At 29.3% G+C, this 19,411-nt stretch overlaps 1 protein-coding gene across 3 annotated transcripts in view; it reads right to left on the reverse strand.

Annotated features, from left to right (window-relative positions):
- LOC124426980 (serine-rich adhesin for platelets-like) overlaps positions 1 to 19,411 on the reverse strand; it is a 163,368-nt gene that overhangs the window by 38,525 nt on the left and 105,432 nt on the right. For all 3 annotated transcript variants that reach the window (XM_046969342.1, XM_046969341.1, XM_046969343.1), the window contains exon 5: positions 2,140 to 2,250. In XM_046969342.1, the coding sequence (XP_046825298.1) occupies positions 2,140 to 2,250 (111 nt within the window). The remainder of the gene's footprint in view (positions 1 to 2,139; positions 2,251 to 19,411) is intronic.

The raw sequence follows: 19,411 nt of genomic DNA on the forward strand, positions 1-19,411 counted from the left end.
TAGAATTGAAAATTGTGTCAATTTAATTACGAACAATTTTAAATTGAAAATTAATTAAACGATCGGACCAATTTTATTGTAATTTTATGGAACACTTACTTTTTTCAGACGTAAACATATTTTGTTTGAAATATCAGAAAGATTATTAAAATGATGCGTTAATTTTATTATGAACATTACAGTATAAATTTTGTTTAAAATCAACGAAATGGTCCTGTTTATGGTTTCCATCGAAACCATTTCCAACAAACAATTTTTGTGATAATATAAAAATAGAAACAGTCGATTAATTATTAAAAAAATTGAAGTCTCATTTTAATGCAAACGTATTAATGTTAAAATACGACGTGGGAGTGACATATAAAAATGGAATTAGTGAAATGGATAAATTTAAATTATGTAGAAATACGAGTAATATTAATTATGCAGAAAGAAAATTGTCACGATGATATAACCATTATATTCATCATGATTATTATGAAAAAGCGAAGCTTTTCTATATAATAAGTAAAGAGAAATATTTGTCCTTTTTTCTTTTACTTTTTCTTTTCTTTTTCTTTTTTGTGAGAGATAAAAATTTTCCTAATTAATCGTATTTACTTTGTTATCTTTGTTATCTTTGTTAAGAAAATATTAATCAATGACGGAAAAAAGTTAAATCTTAAAACCGAAAGTTTTATGCCAAAACAGAATATACTTTACTAGTCTGCCTGCAAGCGTTTGTTTTTGTCATGATACTTTATATCATAGGATTGCAAACGAAGAGGGCTCGTAGGAAAAGGGCCACGGATATACGTCAGAAGCAGACCTTCCCGCATCTCTCGTCGTACATCATTTTCCTCCCTCTTGAGAAGGAGGAATCGTTGCCCTTTTCAAATGCCATTGCCGTTAAGTTGCTCTTGAAGAAATCCAGATTAGCTTGGGATTTGGTAAGTATATCTAAACTTACATAATCGATTTCATCTATTGTCCACTTAAATTTGTTCATCGACTCTATCATATTTTATATTTATTTTAATCTTATAAGAATCAATGATTTAATTGACAAAAAATTGATCGATATAATATATTTAAATAAAATAAATGAAAATGAATAAAATTCATAGATCTAATATTATATTTAATGATAGATATTTTTTTACAAATTATTTCTATTTATTTCGTCAATATTTTTATTGATTAATGATAACTAATATATTTCGTCAAATAAATATATAATATATATGAATATTTTGATCATTATAAACAATTAAGTTTTAAAATTGCTCTAGTTATATTACATATTGATATTTTATTATAAAAATTGATCATTTATTTAAAATATTTATCAAGTTTAGAAGTATTGAATCAATAAATAGCAAGACTTTAGAGATTATTTAAGATTTATAAAGAACTCTGTTTAATAATAAAAAGTTTGGTCTCACGGCTAAGTTGTCTGCATTTATCTATTTTTCCATTTTCCGATATATTGGGTTGTCTGGAAAGTTCGTGCACCCGTTTCCACATGCGTATATACATACATACATATATATACATACATACATATATATATATATATATATATATATATATATATATATATATCAGTATATTTATAACGATATTAAAAAATCTATTAGTTTTATGCATATACTTTAACGAGACATTTTTATTTATAATCAACTTTAGAAAATAAATTTTTATTTTTTAAAGTATGATAAATGACAATAATGAATTTTCGATATTTGATGCAATTTAATATAATTAAATTATAGGAAAGGTAAAAATCGAGTGGCAGGGTTTAAAAGTTTTGAAAAACATTGATCTAGAAAATCTAATTGCAAGATCATAATCGTTATTAATAAATTTTCTTCTTTATAAATTACGAATAATTTATAAATAATATCTAATTAACGAATATAATTCGTTAGTTAAGAAAATGGTACATTGAATCGATATGAATTTTTTTTGGCCACAAGACAATAATATTTTAATGATAGAATATATGTTAAAGACAAGGAGATTGAAATCTATATCATAAAAATCGATACATCGAAAGAATTCTAATAGAAATATTTTCTTTCTTTCTTACAACTATTAAATAATTCATAAAGTTAAATAAAAGTTTTGAGATTTCTTTTTTTCTTTTTTTTTTTTTACCTTATTAATTTGTCGTTGAAGTTTCGTCATCGTTGCGCGATCTCGTTGAGCGACGAGCCGTTCCGCTTGCAGCGCCCGTTCCAATTCGTGAACTCGCTCCTCGAGGCTCTCCTGAAACATTAACGTCGGTCTTGTGAACACGATAGCGTAACTTTGTCTGCTGTCTTTTCTCTCAACGTCGAAGCGGGAAAGCACTTAAGGAGTTAGCGTTACCGTTACGATCGACCATCTCTCCGACTTTAACAGCCAGCCCAATTTAGTCTTTCGCATACTCGTAATGGACGCGAGATAAAACCTCATTAAAAGTGTTTCCGGGATGAGCATCGTCCTTGAATGTAAAAATGACTACCTTTTCCCTTCTCTCTTTCTCTCTCTCTCTCTCTCTCTCTCTCGTTTTCTTTTTTTTTCTTTTTAATTTAATACATCTAGTTATGTTGATAAAAGAAGAAAAAAAGGTGAGTAAGTTCACCTGACGGTAAATTTGTGGAAATCCGTAGTTGCACTTCCGTAATCTCTTACTACGCATAGAGCCACGATCTCTTCTTAAAGTTTAAGCTCTGGCTAAGGCAGCTTAAAACTACGCCAACAGGAATTACGTCTCAAATATCCTGTTGAAAGTTAGAAAGTGACTTTGCTCTCTTGGCTTTCTAACACGAAACATATCCCGTCGGGATCGATAACTTACCAATATTCGTTAAATTTTATTTTTTTATTTATTTAGTTTCTTTTTTTTTTATGTAAAACAAAATAACAATAATATTATACGTTTGATTTTAATTAAAAAATAAGAAAAAGAAAAAAGAAACAAAACAAAAAAAAAACGAAAGATATTTCGTAATCTCTTTTTTACGTACTTGAACATATTTTGTTTGTTTTGTGTATAACGCCTGTTAAACAATTTGCAAATTTCCTGGCTGTTTTTCTTTTCTATTTTTTCTTTTTTTAATTTAAGATAAAAATTCTCAAATTGCCTTGATATTTAGTAAATATATAATTAAATAGTAAATTATAAAATATAATGAATACAATTGTTTAAAAATAAAATTTTGGGCTACGATCGAACTTTTATATTTTTATATTTACATTGATAATAAATTATTATCATTTATTATTTTATCTGACATATAGTTACATAACCGTGTATGTACGATCATATTACTCAAAAGGGTTAAGATTCAAGAATAGCCCTTTCATATGCCAAGTCACGTAGTCACCCCTTTCGAGCCTCCCACCTTTCGGTTTCTATTGTTTGTTCACCGTTCTCGCTTCGTTGTCATTATCGATAACGAAAATAAGCGTGAGTCGATTCGACGAGTCGAAATGTTTGAATTTTCCCATCGAAAGAGATGTGAAATTTTGGTGAGTAGAAAAGTACGTTGGAAGAACCAGTGAGCTACTCTTTTCGAGCAGGCACTTCGTATCGCGAAGCTTCTACAATTATAACAAGCAGCTGCTGTGTAACCAGCACTTGGCTTGCACCCTTCCATGTGGACGGCAAGGGTGCGTCGCGTAGGCTTTATATACTCGATATATATACATATATATATATATATATATATATATATATGTATGTATACATACCTACATACGTATGTATATATCTACTATCCATTGGAAGGACCCATAGAATTAGTACGGGGACTCGCGGGACGTCATTTAAAGTACGGACCTGCCACGATGAGCCCACTCTATATGCAGAGATTCCGTTAAATTGCAAACGGCCATTTTCCAAAGAGGGAGCCTCAAAGACACGAGTATAGTACGGTCTCTCAATGCTCACAACGTTGGCTTTGAATGAATTGGCTACGACAATTAACTCGATTCAAAAGTCATTCTTTTTTTTTTTCTTTAATTAAAATGATTATTCATAAATTATAGTAGAACGATTGTATTATACAAATAATTTTAATTAACGTCAAATATGCTTCGTAATCTAATATATTATTAACTGTAGCTATATTATTTAATAAATAATTAATTTTAAATAATTCAATGCGTTTAAATAATTCTTATTGAAATATGAATTTTTAATAATTGACAGAACATCATCGAATGTAATAGGTTTTTATTTTTTAACGATAATAATTGTATCTTTATTTATTACTGCATTTATATAAATCGCAAATTTATGCGATACAAACTTCTTTTCCAATTTTCTTTTTTTCTGAATTTTAAATGCATCGAACGTAAGGTTAAACATTTGAAAAATCGAAAAATGCTGAGTCAAACTCACGCAAAACAATCGAGAACCCTCGTGTGTTTGGCTCACGTCGTTCCTTTCTTTCCCTCCTTTCGCCAATTTCCCGGCTATTCATCTTCGTTTTACCCTCGAAAATCGTTTCAACCGTCTCTTTTACACATTCTCTCTTTTCGTCGCAGGACGCGAAGCCAACTTCGTTGTGGGAAAAAAGTAAAAAAAAAAAAAAAGAAAAAAAAAAATAAAAATATAATGCGTACGATCGCACCCTCTGCCTGAACGATTAAACCGCTCAAAAAACCTTCCCTTATTTTTTGCATGATCAAAAATAATCTTTCTTTTAATCTTCGGAAAGCTTTTAAGCATTCTATATAGTTAAAATCATCGAGAAAAAGGGCCACGTAAGTGCGTGTTCCTTTAATTATAAAATTATTAGTAAGCCGCTTCATATAACGTGGGACTCGATTTAATTAATCGAATTAAATTCGCGAATAAAATCTCTGAGCGTATAATACAACATTTTCTAGAGTTATGTGCCGCCTACTTAAATTTTTATTATTCGCATCTTTTTAAATCCTCTTTTGCGTAACTTTGATCTTTATTGTTAACGTCATCCCTTAAGACCGCCCTTCGCAATAACATGGACTCGCTATCATGGTTATCGTTCTTTTCTGAATAGAACGTTCAGCAAACTTTCTTCTATGATATCGATTGGTTTAGGATTTACATTAAACGCAATTACACGATAATGACGATCGTGCATATATCAGGATAATATTATTTAATATTGTCTCAAATTTAATTTTTCTAATAAATTTATACAGAGTTTTATTAAAGTAGATTAATTATAGTATTAATTTAATTTCATCTTTTTATGATACTTGAAGTATATTACTTAAATAAATATAAAATATACTATATAATAAAATTTATTTATATAGTATATCTAAATATACTCTATAAATAAATGTCAAATATTTTATAATTTTTTTTTGAAAATAACAAGTGCGTATTGGAACATTTGTTCATAAAGAATTCCTTAAGATGAGACGAACGACGATTTAAATTTTTATAATCTTATTTTCAATAAGAATTCATTGTTAACGATAATGGCAATTCGTTCTCGTCGATGTTATTGTTATTATAAAAAAAAAGGAAAAAAGGGAAAATGAAGAATAATATATATATATATATATATATATATATATATATATATATATATATATATTTATATATCTGTCTATATATGATATATACACACACACACATTTAGATTATTTAAAAAACGTTCGAGCTATTACGTCACGAAAATTTTCGATGTTTTAGTTTTGATATCGGTTGCGAAGTTACTTGTAATCACGTACACCAGTAAATGTTACAATTTATCACAAACAATATTTAAAGGAATGTAAGTTCTTTATCTTTCTTTTATTCTTTCATTCTTTTTTTTTTCACATATACAATGTCATAAATGCTAGAGAATTTTCTATAGACGTTCTTTTTCCAACCCTATGTTTTGTTTCATGAAAGTACTGTTCTTGGTTTTATGCTAATATAATATCATGTAACGCACCCTCGTAGTTGGCACGCATGATGTCTGTACATGATATCTGTTTGCTACCGATGTTACGAGCAAGATAAAAACGCTCACGCGAACGTAATTCGATTTGCTATTTTTCCGAGAGGGCGTACATAACACTTTTTTTCCTTTCCTTTCTTTTTTTTTTTCTTTTTTTTTCATACCTATCTATCGACCATAGGAAATCTCTTGGTCGTGAAAATGAAATGATTTACATAGCAATAAACTAACGCTTCTCTATCTCTATCTCTTTCTCTCTCTTTCTCTCTGTGCTCACATCGAAAAAGGCGTCTGATTTATCCGAGCACTTTCGCCAGGCACTGGACTAATGCCAGGCCGGAAGGTCCATCTAGCCGGAAATCACGCTCATAATTCAGTGCTCCTCGCGAAAGAGACCATGAAAACGGGTTGGCGGGTGGGACGAAGAGTACGGGAGGAAGTGTGGGTGGGTACACCGACTTTCGTCCTTTCTCCCTCTTCCTTCTCTCTCTTTCTCTCTTCTATCCTTCTACTCTCATTTGCATAAGGCGGCTTGCGGTTTTGCAAAATCAATTTCAACTTTTCCGTCTGGCTTTTAGGTGGCGGTATATTTAAAGGTTCTAGCAGACATGCTCCAAGGTAAAACGATATGTATTTTATTCCATCGAGGGACATTCTTATTCCAAAGAATTCGTTTCCGAGATTATTAACGACGACAGTGGACATGGATCGAGAGACATCGTCGAGCAAACGATAATGGTTTCCCATTTGGGATAAGAAAAATAGAGAGAGAGAAAGAGAGAGAGAGAGAGAGATAGGAATAGACAGAAAGACAGGAAAAATGATAGAAAGACTGATAGAGACGAGAAAAGAAAAAAAGAAAAAGAGACAGAGAGAGACAGACAGATAGAAGAGAAGAGAGAAAGTGACAGACAGAGACATAGATACGACGTATAGATAGAAAAAGGGGGAGAAAATAATATGACTGAAAGAGAAAGAGAGAGAAACAGATAAATAGGAACAGATAGATGAAAGACAGCACAGAGAGAGAGAGAGAGAGAGAGAGAGAGAGAGAGAGAGAGAGAGAGAGAGAGAGAGAAAGAGAGAGAGAGAGAAAAATAGAGACAGACTGACTTTGATATAGAGATAGAGATAGAGACGAAGGAAGAGAGAGAATAGAAATAAAGACGGACAGATAGAGAGAGAGAGAGATAAAAACAAAGACAAAGATAGATAAATAGATAGATAAATAGATAGATAGATAGATGGAGAGAGAGAGAGAGAGAGAGAGAGAGAGAGAGAGAGAGAGAGAGAATAGAGTATTCTGATTTGAATCGATTTGAGTAAGGGAAGGAAAAAAATGTCGCAGAGATAGGAATCCCTTTTGGCAAGGTTTTGCTTTGTAAAGAAGTCGCGAGAGTAAGGAAAGTATTCGAGAAGCGTTCCCAAGAGAATCGATTTTACTGAAGGAGAAAGGAGTGCTAAGGATTCGAAGGAGAAGAGAAGGAACTAAAGATTAGGGCAAAAACCTTCTCCCTCGATACGCTCCCCCGGCAGAGACATTTTAATTTACGTTCCCCTCAGCGCGTTATCGCATCGAATTTCATTTCCACGTGGCTTTACTTGTTTCTTTTCTTTCTTTCTTTTTTCATATCTATCTATCTATCCATCTCTCTCCATCTCTCTCTCTTGATTCGATTCTTCTATCTTATTGGACTATGGTCAAGTGCTCCAATAAAAAATTGTCAAAGTTGTTCAATACGAATTTCTCTTGCATACGTCTAGTAACTTATAAAAAATTAATTTCATAATAAAAATGATGTCAAGAAACAAGTGACGTAAAAAAAAAAAAAATAAAAAAAAACAAAGAAAGAAAAAAGAAAAAGAATAATTCAATAAAATGAACTAAAAAACGATGATCCCCATCTGGGCGATTCATTGCAAAATCGAATTACATTATATTATTAAAAATTAAATATTAATTATAATTAATATTTAATATTAAAATTTCTGCAATTATATTTAATAAATATTACATTTAATAAATATTAAATATAATTATAGAAAAAAATGTCGCCGATAAAATTGCATTTTTATAGGTATAGAGAATAAGTGTCACGTTTCTCGAATAAAACGAACGATGCAGCAGGTGGTACGAATAAAATAGGCATGGAAAAAAAAAAAACAAAACAAGAAAAGTAGATCAGATTTCGTAAATTGAAAGTTCGTAATGTTCGTGGTTCGAGTGTGATGTTTGAATGTGGTTAGAGAGTGGTTCGCCTTTAAGGTGCTGCCGTCAGTCGCCACAGTGATAGTGGAAGAACAATGAGGGATGGATAAGGGAACGGAGGGACGTTTTTCGTAAAAGAGGGAAGAGGAGATTCAAGCTATGTCGCGGCTTCTCAGGCTTCTTGCGAAAGACGCAAGGAAGGTGGAGGATTCGATGAGAAAGGGTGGAAGAGCTCGAAGGGTGCCTAACAGAAAACGAAGAGAAGACGGCCTGGTCTGTCATCGAGACGCAAACCCTTACAGGTGTTACACAGAACCATTTAGGATTTACGATATTGAAATATTCTTTCGTTTTCTTCAAAAAAGAAATTCTATTAAGTTATAAAAGCACCTCTGATTGGAAGATATTGCGATCGAGGGGCGACTTTCTTTTCTTCAACTTTTCTTTTCTTTTTTCTTTTTCTTTAAACTGCAATGATGTAAAAATATAATTATTAGGATTGAAGATATTTTATTCTATTTTTATTCGAAAAACTTGTTCTCTTATTGCAAAGATATAACAAATTGTAAATGTATGAATTGTCTTTGATTTTATTCATTTTGAAAAGATATTAGTTTATTTCGAAGCAAGATTTATTCGAACGTTAATACGAGTCAAATATAAATATACAAGCGTATAATAATTATCATACTATTCATAAAGAATGAAATAGATTAACAATAAATATTATTTATATATATATATTTTTTTTTCTCTTTTGATAAATATCTAAACGATAATACTAGGCAATATTGGATAGTTCGATAATTTACATTACGTTTATAAAAATGATCAAAAATGATAGTAATGTATGATATATAAATAAAAAAATTTGCATCGAAAGAAAATACCATGACACGTGTTCATTGTCCTTAAATCTTCCCTCGTTCAAAGTCAGGAAGAAGAAGAAGATGTAGAAAAAGAAAAAAAAGAAAAAAAGGAAAAGAGAAAAAAAGAAGAAAAATAGGATCTTGGGTGAGCGAAGGGATTGGGCACCGTCGATGAAGGGTCGAAACGGCAATGTCTCGAAACGAGATGGTTCGTCCGTTTTAGCCTCGTGAAAGCTCGTTGACCCTTTTCCTCGTCAACGTGCTGCCTAATCGCCCTTAAAGACTCTTCGAGAAATGATGAATCGGTCGTTTAACGAGGGTTCGTCATCCTCCTTTCTCCGATGAAAGTTACCTCTAATAGTCCAAAGACTGTATCGGCTTACCAATCATTGATTTTCTGCATGATGAAGATGATGCCATTTACCATTGAAAGTTGAATTTCGTATATTATTATACTTTTTACTTTCATATTTTGTTTTCATTATATGCGAATTAACGAAGTTAATTTACAAATAATAACGAATAATGAATTCTATTAATTCTATTTATTATATTCGATTTTGGATTATAATGCACTTTTTATTAATTCGTTTCTTTATTTTTTCATCAATATCGTACATCCTTTTTATTCAATATCAAATCAATATAGATATGTCACTTGATCGATAAGTTCTATTCTTTATTATTGTTGAGAGAAGATAAAATAAAGACGTGACCGAAGTTATATAGAATAATAACGATATGATAGGGATAAGAAAATACAAAATGGAAAATAATAATGTTCAAGGAAGATTTTATGGTTTTTCAAAAGGTAAAGAAAAGAAAATATAATGGAAAGATAATGTATATAAACCTATATATATATGTTTATGTTATATATATGTATATACACATATATATATATATATATATATATATATATGTATAAATGGTAAATCGATAAGTATATTCAGTATACTTGATAAAATATGTTCTCTAAGTCAGACATGGGGAAGTGACAATGAATGATTACAATGTATACACAAAGTGCTTACAAACTAACTACAGAATAATACATTGAACTAAATAGTCTGTTGTCGTGCATCTAGACGAAGGCACAGCTGGAGCTTCCTAGAAATGATGGGATAAGGGAAAGGAAAATATGAAATAATTATTAATATTAATGAAGAAATAGAAATATGTAAGATTGTCATCGAACAAGTTTATCGACTTTAATAACTCTTGGAAAATAGCATTTGCATTGTATTAAAACGATCCAACTTGGACAAAGGTATTCCTCTTCTTCTCTTTGAATAGCCCGGAGGTTTCATTGTTTTCCTATCTCGTCGGTGGATGTTAATTTAAGTTATATTCGCGTGAAATACGAGAGAGAGAGAGAAAGGGAGAGAGAGAGAGAGAGAGAGAGAGAGAGAGAGAGAGAGAGAGAGAGAGAGAAATTTGGATATCTCTCAATCGTTATGAAATACGAAACGTAGAAGGACGAGAAATTAAATTAATATCGTTCTACCATAACGAGGAGAAGAAATCAGAAACTTTTTTTTTCCATGATATTATATTAAATGCGAAATTTAATCGAGATTGTTGATATTAGCGGATTGAATAACATAAAATTTGGAGGATTGAACGAATTTTTTAATCTTTTTAAAATAAATTACAAAAAAGAAATAAGGAAGAATTGAAAATAAAATTTATATATATATATATATATATATATATATATATATATATATATATATATGAACGAAATTGGACAAAAGAATAGCCATTAAAAAAAAAAAGAAAAAGAAAAAGAAAAAAAAGAAAAAAGAAAAACAGAAATGGATGGAATGAAAAATTTTTTTGTCTCGATAAAATTATTCGCATATGAAATAAAATACATCGTAAAGGAAAAATGAGATGTAATATGATAACGTATGACTGAAAAATATTAAATTATTAAAAGAAGAATTTGAAATTATTATAAAGAAAAGAAAAGAAAAAAAAATATATATATATATATATAAATCTAAATTTAATTTATATTTAATATCAAAATGATAGATAAATAATACAAAATGTCTCCAATTTATATAACCTATCTATTTAAAGAAAGAGATGATTCCCATTATTTCGTTATTTTCTTTTCGATGAATACGCAAAATCGAAATAATTGATGATATTCATTTTGCATGATTTTTATACTCCCTTAAAGGATAAATGCTATCGATTTGAAGTAAACGTCAATTACGAATCGGTGATTCGTATAATTGCTATCTTCGTAGGACTCGCTAGATCGTCATCCTTCAGTGATCGTTGTGGGAGGACACACTGAACGGAATATCGTAATTCGAGGAGAAATGGGAGAGAGAGAGAGAGAGAGAAACATAGAGAGAGAATGAGAAGGTCTTGTAATACGACGATACACCACAGGAAACGGAAAGGATATACCTTTCCTTGTAACGCGAGAACGACGCTGTTTGAAGATTCGCCGAATCGACGAATTTTTTTTATAGAAGAAAATTCGATTTTTCTCGACGATTGAATTCTTCCAATTTTGTCGACTTTCCTCCTTTCCTCCTTTCAAGATTATACGATATCATGTTTAACTGTCTGTAACGTCATGTAACTATTTCATTCTTATTTCATTTTTGTACTAGTAAATATATTATATACCCGAAGGTTAATATTTGTCAAGCATAAATTGTACTTAATATACAATATAGGTATACTGATTAAAGTTATATTATAAATTTTTACGTTATACAATTTTTCTTTTTTAAGTCACGAAAAGAAAATTTTATTTACCTATAGAGAATTAAATATAAAAAATTGTGTCGAAATATTTTCAATTATTATAATTAATATAAGATATATTTTGTTATATTGGCAATTTGATTTTCTTGTTATCTTTCTTATGTGAATAGTTTCATCAAAGAATCATATGAATTAATTTCGTTATATTAGTTTTGTTATATTAAAAAATTATTATTCAAATGAAAATAAAGGACTTGATTAATCCTCGTCAATTATTTTCGATTAAATAATTTATATGTAACTTAAAATCAATTTCATATTTCTTCAAAGTTATTTTATACTTTTTTTATAAATTTAGTTTTTATATTATTAACGTGTCAACATAGAGAACTATAATGCATTAAAGTAAAAATAAAATTATTATATATTATATGACTTAAATATACCTATAAACAAATATTTAAGTAAACATGCATTGATTTGTATAATATTGATTGTATGCAACGTTTTATTAATAGAATAATTATTAAGAATTAAAAAAAAAAAAACAAAAAAAGATAAATAAAAAAAAATCAAATAAACGAAATTAAAACAAGTTTTAAACAAAAATATATAGGAGATTTATATACATATATATTTTTTTATTATTCTTGAGTTGTGTTAAATTAAAAATTTTATTGGATAAATATAAAATTTCTATCATTTAATATTATATATACAATCTTAAAAAAAAAAAAAAAAGAAAGAAAGAAAATAAAGAAAATAAAGAAAAAAAAGGAAAAGGAAATTATTTTTATAAAATTCAAGTTGCGTAGAAGTCACGGAACGATTAAAAAGTATTGTTTTACTGTTCTTACAAGTACAAAAGAAACTGTCGTCATCGTTCGCTGATCATCGTGGGAGGATACATCGTGAAGAGTATCGTAATTTGAAGAGGACATGGGAGAGCGAACAAATACCGTTCAGGGTAAGAAACGAAGAGGAAGAGAATGTACGTATATTTATTTTCCCATGTGAAAGACGGTTTCCAATGGTGAATCATAAAATCCATTAAAATTGATACGCTTTTCTGACAGACTAAATTTAATCTGGGTCGATTAACTTATCAAATTTCACTTTTACAAAATATTACCCAACATATTCGTAATAATTAAAACTCCTTTTGATCTGTTTTATTGCATGTTTTATTATTATTATTATTATTTCTTTTAAGCGCGTTAAAAATATATAAAATAATAATTTTATTTGTCAAGGAACAAAAAATTTTCTTTTCTTATTCCTTTCAATTACATTTACGTCTTTTCATATAGTTATATCAAGTAATTGATTTTTATTTGAAAAATGTTTGATCATCGTCCGATATAAAATTTCATATAATTCAAGAATATATTACTCGTACTATATCGAGATGTACTAATTGAAGAATCGTTAAGACGAAAAATAAAAATGGCGATTATCGTTATGCTTCTGTCAGATAAGAAATGAAACGGTAGACGAAATTCATGATTTATTTAAAAGGTGTGAGGTCTTTACGACGTGCACATTTACATCGATTCGAATGAAAGAAAAAAAAGAAAAAAAAAAAAATAATAATAATAATAAATTCGAGTCGACTCATCGCATCGCGATATTCCATTTCGTTAGATCGTAAGGGGTCGGTATAACCGCATTAGTCAAGCTGTCGTGGTTCCGTTCGAGGTCACTCGGTCGTCATCGACTTTGACAAGACCTGCAGGGATGCAATAATTTCATATTTCTCGAAGTGCGAGGTGATCCATCAAGTTCCAATGCCTTCTAGCCTTTGCGTTTCATGATTAATAAAGATACGCGTGAACGTACCAGCTCTACCAATGTGATTCCTCATCGTTAAATCTTTTACTACGCGCGTTTGTGTATGGTCATGGTCATTAATAGCACTGACTATTTCTTGTTCCTTTCTTAAAAAGGGAAAAGAAAAAAAAAAACAAAAAAAAAAAAGAACAAGCAAAACGAATTTTACACAATTTTTATATTATACAATAAATACATTCGTTATATCGTATACAATCATATAGTTTTATTATCTACATGTAAATATAAATAGAATTAAAATAAATTTTATAACGAGTTATATTCGAATGAAAGTCATTGAAATTACTAAAAAAGATTATTAAAATTTTTTAATATAATAATAGCAATCATACAGATCTATAAACAAACTAATTTTTTTTTTATAGAATTCGATCAAATGTGTTTTTACTTTTTTCTTTTCTTTTTTATTTTTTTTTTTCTTGTTTCGTTATAACATTTGTTCATATTATTACATCAGTATAATAATAATAATAATTATTATTATAGTAATGATAAATAATTAATCAATAAAAATACTATTATATATTTATAATTGTTGAGATTTGATATATTAACGTATTCGATAAATCTAATATTAATTAATATTATTAATCGTCGATAATAAATTAGTTATTAAATAAAAACTATCCCATGAAAATTATCATTGATACTCCTAGACACAATCTGATTGTATTTCTCATGAATAAGAAAAAAGAAAAAAAAGGAGAAAAAAAAAGAAAAAAGAAAAAAAAAAGAGAAAAAAAAGAAAAAAGAAAAAAGAAAAAAGAATCCTTAGCATCGAGATTCGTATCGATTTCTAGTCATTGGTAGAAAGATATTACGAGAATCCTTCTAGCGATCTATTAAGAGCTTGTCTACTGTAGAATAGAACTTGGTGCGTGTGACGATGATCGATGATCGATGATCGATGATCGATGATCGAATGAAAATCTAAACGGCTACGGTTCCCTGAATATTCGATATCTGATTTTGTCGATGCTACCGCAGGATCGAAACGATTAGATCGATGGTTATGAAAGTGCGAGAAAGAGGAGACCTAGGGAAAAGTCAAAGGACGAGAATCACAGAGAGAGAGAGAGAGAGAGAGAGAGAGAGAGAGAGAGAGAGAGAGAGAGAGAGAGAGAGAGAGAGAGAGAGAGAGAGAGAGAGTGGGTAGAATCAAGTGGGAGGAGCATGACGATTCGTCGTGTCTCGTCAACGACGAATTCGTACTGCCTTTGTGCTCTCATCAACCGACTTGACAGACCATCGGGGTTGAATCAAGGGAAAGAAGGAAAAAAAAAGAAAGAAAAAAAAGAGTAGTGAAGGAGAAAGAAGACAACAACAACAACAACAGATACAAAAAAGTAAAAAAAGATAAAAGAGATCATCACGAGGGAAAGAACGAGAAAGGATCGCTTGTGACCTCGTTGCAAGAAATATTATCAAGATATGTCAGTTTCATGTTACGAATAAAAACGATTAAAGAAAGTTCTACAGACTCGTTTCTTTCCTCTTCAGTTTCTAAATTTCTTCTACGTCTTTTCATCGATCCGAGTTTAGATTTTTCTATTCATTTCATTCTTTTCTTGAGAAATTACTTTTTTTTTTATGAATTTATCGAATAACTTTCATAATCCCTTGTTCCATCTATCCTTTTTTTTCTTTTTTTTTTTTTCATTTCAAAAAATTGCAAATTTTGTAAGTCCGATTAATCGAACAATGTTATTATTTTCTAAAATGTCCGTGGTTTTTTTTTTCAAAATACTAATTTCTCGTTTTATTTCAAACGTACCGAACGTTGGATTAGTGATTCATATTTAAAGAAAAGAGTTGGAAGCTATTTGAAATTCTTATATTGAATGATAACTATTAAAAATTTTATAAAGCGATTTTTTCATATGATATCACTTTTATCGAAAAAAAAAAAAAAGGAAAACAAGTAACATTTCGCGAATACGATATTCTGAGTAATCCGAATTAATTCAAAATCGGTCATCTAAAATAATTTTAATCTAATAAATCGAATCGAAAGATTTCAGTGATATAATTGAGTCGTATACAAGCCAAATCGATTAATTCCAGTTTTTGAATTATTTTTTTTTAGATTTAATCAAAGCACTCAACGGAGTCCTCACATTTTATATCCATAATAAATTTGTCTAATGTCCGTTATTTAATTAAATGAAAAAAATGTTTTATGATCATCGAATAAAAAATAATTTATTTCAGATTCTGCCAATTTGATTAATTTTTGTACACTAATATAAATCGTTGCAATGATACAACAATTCAAATGCAGCATTAAGGCCTTTACATAATCTATTTTACGTTTATTTGAATTTATATTTTAATTAGAGAATTTAAAAATGGCAATTTATATTATTCCATCACATTTCTTAGTTTTTGTTTAATGGGGTTAATCAATTTAACGAAGCAAATTAATCAATTATATCTCTGCTTCTTCGTTCAAATATTATTTGTAATAGGATCAAATCGGTATAACATTATTATAATTGATATTATAAATATATAATAATCGATATATTATATTATATATATATAGATATAGAATATATTATATATATTATATATTATAATATATTATATATAATATATATATATAGGATGAATTTTGATTTGCGAAATGAAGGATTAAAAAACGTATAATTTATAAATTTGTCGGTTTCCTCTTTGCATCAAGGTAGGGAAAACGATCGATCGTAGGAGAGGGCTATAATTGGGAGGGAAAGACCGGTGGTCCTGTCTGGCTCCCTTCGTTCGGGATCAAAGTATTACAACGACGGTGCTCCAACTCCATTGTTAGCGAATGCACAACAACAGGGTGGTCTCCATTGTGATTCGCCAATGGTAAGGTCGTCGTGTGTTTCGGTGAAGCTCGCTGTTTCGGCCGGTTGCCCTTAACCCATGGCCCTTTCCTTGTTTCGTTCACTCGCCTAACCTAAACAGGATAGGATAGCTAGGATACTGTCTATAGGGAGATTGAGAACGAGCTAGGGATATAGGATAGGAAGAATGGAAGAGATCACGTTGGGAACATCGTGGATTCCGTTCTGCTCTTCTTTTCGCTTTATCCTCGTAAAGCGACAGATGGTTGGACAAGAGCGCTTCGTTTGCTGATTCCAGAGGGAACACTCTACCTGTCTCATTCTCCTTTTCTTTTTCTTTCAATTTTTCTATCAATGATTTTTCGGGGGATACGTATTGTACGAAAAATTGAAAATAATAATAATTATATCTCCCTATACGTGACTAATACTTTGCCCTAAATTTAACGTTGAATGAAATAATCGATACACGTTCAGTCATAATGATATTTAAACGTTTTTAGATATTTAATAACATTTTAAAAATCAAAGGGAATAGATTTGAATTTTTTTCAATAGATATTAGAAAGATATTAAAGTATAGATATAATATAAGATTAAATAAATAAATAAATAAATAAAAATGTTTTGTTAAAAATACGATAAAAAAATATAAAAATGAATTTCATTCTAAACGATTCTTTTATAATCAACGAAAACTTTATGTAAGTTTTATGTTATTCTAATATGAGAAGTGTTTTCTTTAAGGTTTAAAACAAAGAAAAGAAAAATATTATATTAAAATATAATATTTTGTTTAACTAAGTATCACAGAGTATATAATGCAAATTAAAATTTATAAGAAATATTATGAATTTTTATCTCTTGAATATATTCTATATGCGTGTATAAATTTCTCTCGATTTAACGTGGAAGTAAAGATTTTATTCAAGAAAAGAATGTTTCAAGTTTTCCGAGGTAGGGTGTTTACAATGTTTTCCTTTATTTTTTTTTTACCCCAAATGAAATGCTCGCTTGTAATGGAATACAACGGAACAGTCACGACGATGACAGAGCGTCTCCGTTGATTCGAGTATTTGTTCTTGTCAATCAAAATGATCCAGCATCCGACGTGAAAAGCGTTAGGGGTGGATTTTGGCCGCGTGCACGCACGTCGTTTAGCCTGATTACTGATATATCAGAGAGACGCCATTTCTGACTCGTGTACAGCCTTAATCTACATCAAACTCTCGACCGCAATTTTTTGATCTCTCCTCTCTCCCACTTCCACTCTCATTACCTCTTTTTCCTCCCCAGAGAAAGAGAGAGAGAGAGAGAGAGAGAGAGAGAGAGAGAGAGAGAGAACGTGTAATATCCACTTTTGCAAATTGCACTTTGAAAAATTTTTAATAGGCGCCATTTTATTATATAGCAAATAAAAACAAATGATTAGTTATTATTTCTGAATTGTTCAATCTTCTTAATAATTATTAATTGAATAATAATGATAATAATAATAATAATAATAATAATAATAATAATAATAATAATAATAATAAAAATAATAATAATATAATAATGATGATGAAATTAATCAGACACTTTTTTTGTAATAGAAAACTAAAAAGGAAAAAAGAAAAAAATAGTATTCAGATTAACATCTAGTATAATAAAATATAATTTAGATAATTATAAGAGAAGGCTCATATTATCCGTCAATTTAACACATTTGATTAACTTAGATATTTCTGTTATTTAGCGTTACAAAAATTTTAATTGATTTATTTTGTTTATTCGGTTATCGTAACTTACAAAAAAAAAAAAAAAATCTTTATCTTATATCTTGAAATCATTTATAGAATAAAAAAACAATTTATTACAAATAATTTTGCATGAATAATATTAATCAATAAAATGTTTTAATCGAAGACTTATTTTAATAAAAAGTTTAATTATTGTATTATTAGGAAAAACAAAAAAGCAAAAACAAAAAAGTACTAAAAATAAAAAAAGTTAATATCGGCCTTGAAAATTTTCAAATATCTTGTATATTTAAATAATATATATATATAAAAAAAAAAAATTAGAAGGATCATTAAAAGTACGAACACAGTTTTCATTAGAATACGTGCATTACAGTTTGAAAGAGCGCCAATGATGCGACGATAATCGTAGTTTTATAGGGAGGATCGTGAGAGATCTCATCTTTAATCCTGATTGTGTCCATTTTCCTATGTATACGATCCAATAGTCGTAAAAGGTAATTCGTGAGCGTTCATCGACGGACGTCGAGTTTCAGAACGACCTGGAACTCGTTACGCAACATTAATTTTAAATGTCGCTTAGGAATAACCATAAAAACACAAAATTAATTATAGATATGTATGTATACTTTTCTGAGTAACTTTTTTTGATTTAGAACGAAGAAAGTACTTAAGAAACGTGAATGAAAACGTGAACGAAATTAATTTATCGTATAAAATATGTCGATAATTTTTAATAACAAACAATCTAATAAAAATTCTTTAACAACAATCCGATTTTATATAGATATCCTTAAATATAATATGTACTGGAAGTATTTTACAAATTCTTTGTGAAATTTATCGAATGAAAAATTTCCATTACTATTAATAATAAAAAATTCAATGGCTTCGATGAATGATCGGAAAAAGACAAGCGATCATTTTGTCAATGATTTATTAAGAGATATGATGTTTTTAATGGAAAAAAATCGATAATAATAAAGATCGTAATATATTTTTCTTTATCGAAAAGGAATATCGTCGTTTTTAAGGAATGAATTGACAAGTACCGCAGACGAAAAATGACGAAGGACAAAGAAATTTGATTCTTGGACCGTGCCGTTAAAAAGATGACGAAAACATCTTTGTGACCGAGCATCTTTAATAACTTTTAGAAGTAATTCAATGAGAGGTTTAAATCTCCGTAGGAAGGCGTAAGTGGATCCAAGTCTAGGGGAGTAGTGAAGCTTAAGAAAAAGGGACAAGACTAAGGGTTTAACCG

The sequence above is a fragment of the Vespa crabro genome, chromosome 9, assembly GCF_910589235.1.
Source record: "Vespa crabro chromosome 9, iyVesCrab1.2, whole genome shotgun sequence".
Lineage (NCBI taxonomy): Eukaryota > Metazoa > Arthropoda > Insecta > Hymenoptera > Vespidae > Vespa > Vespa crabro.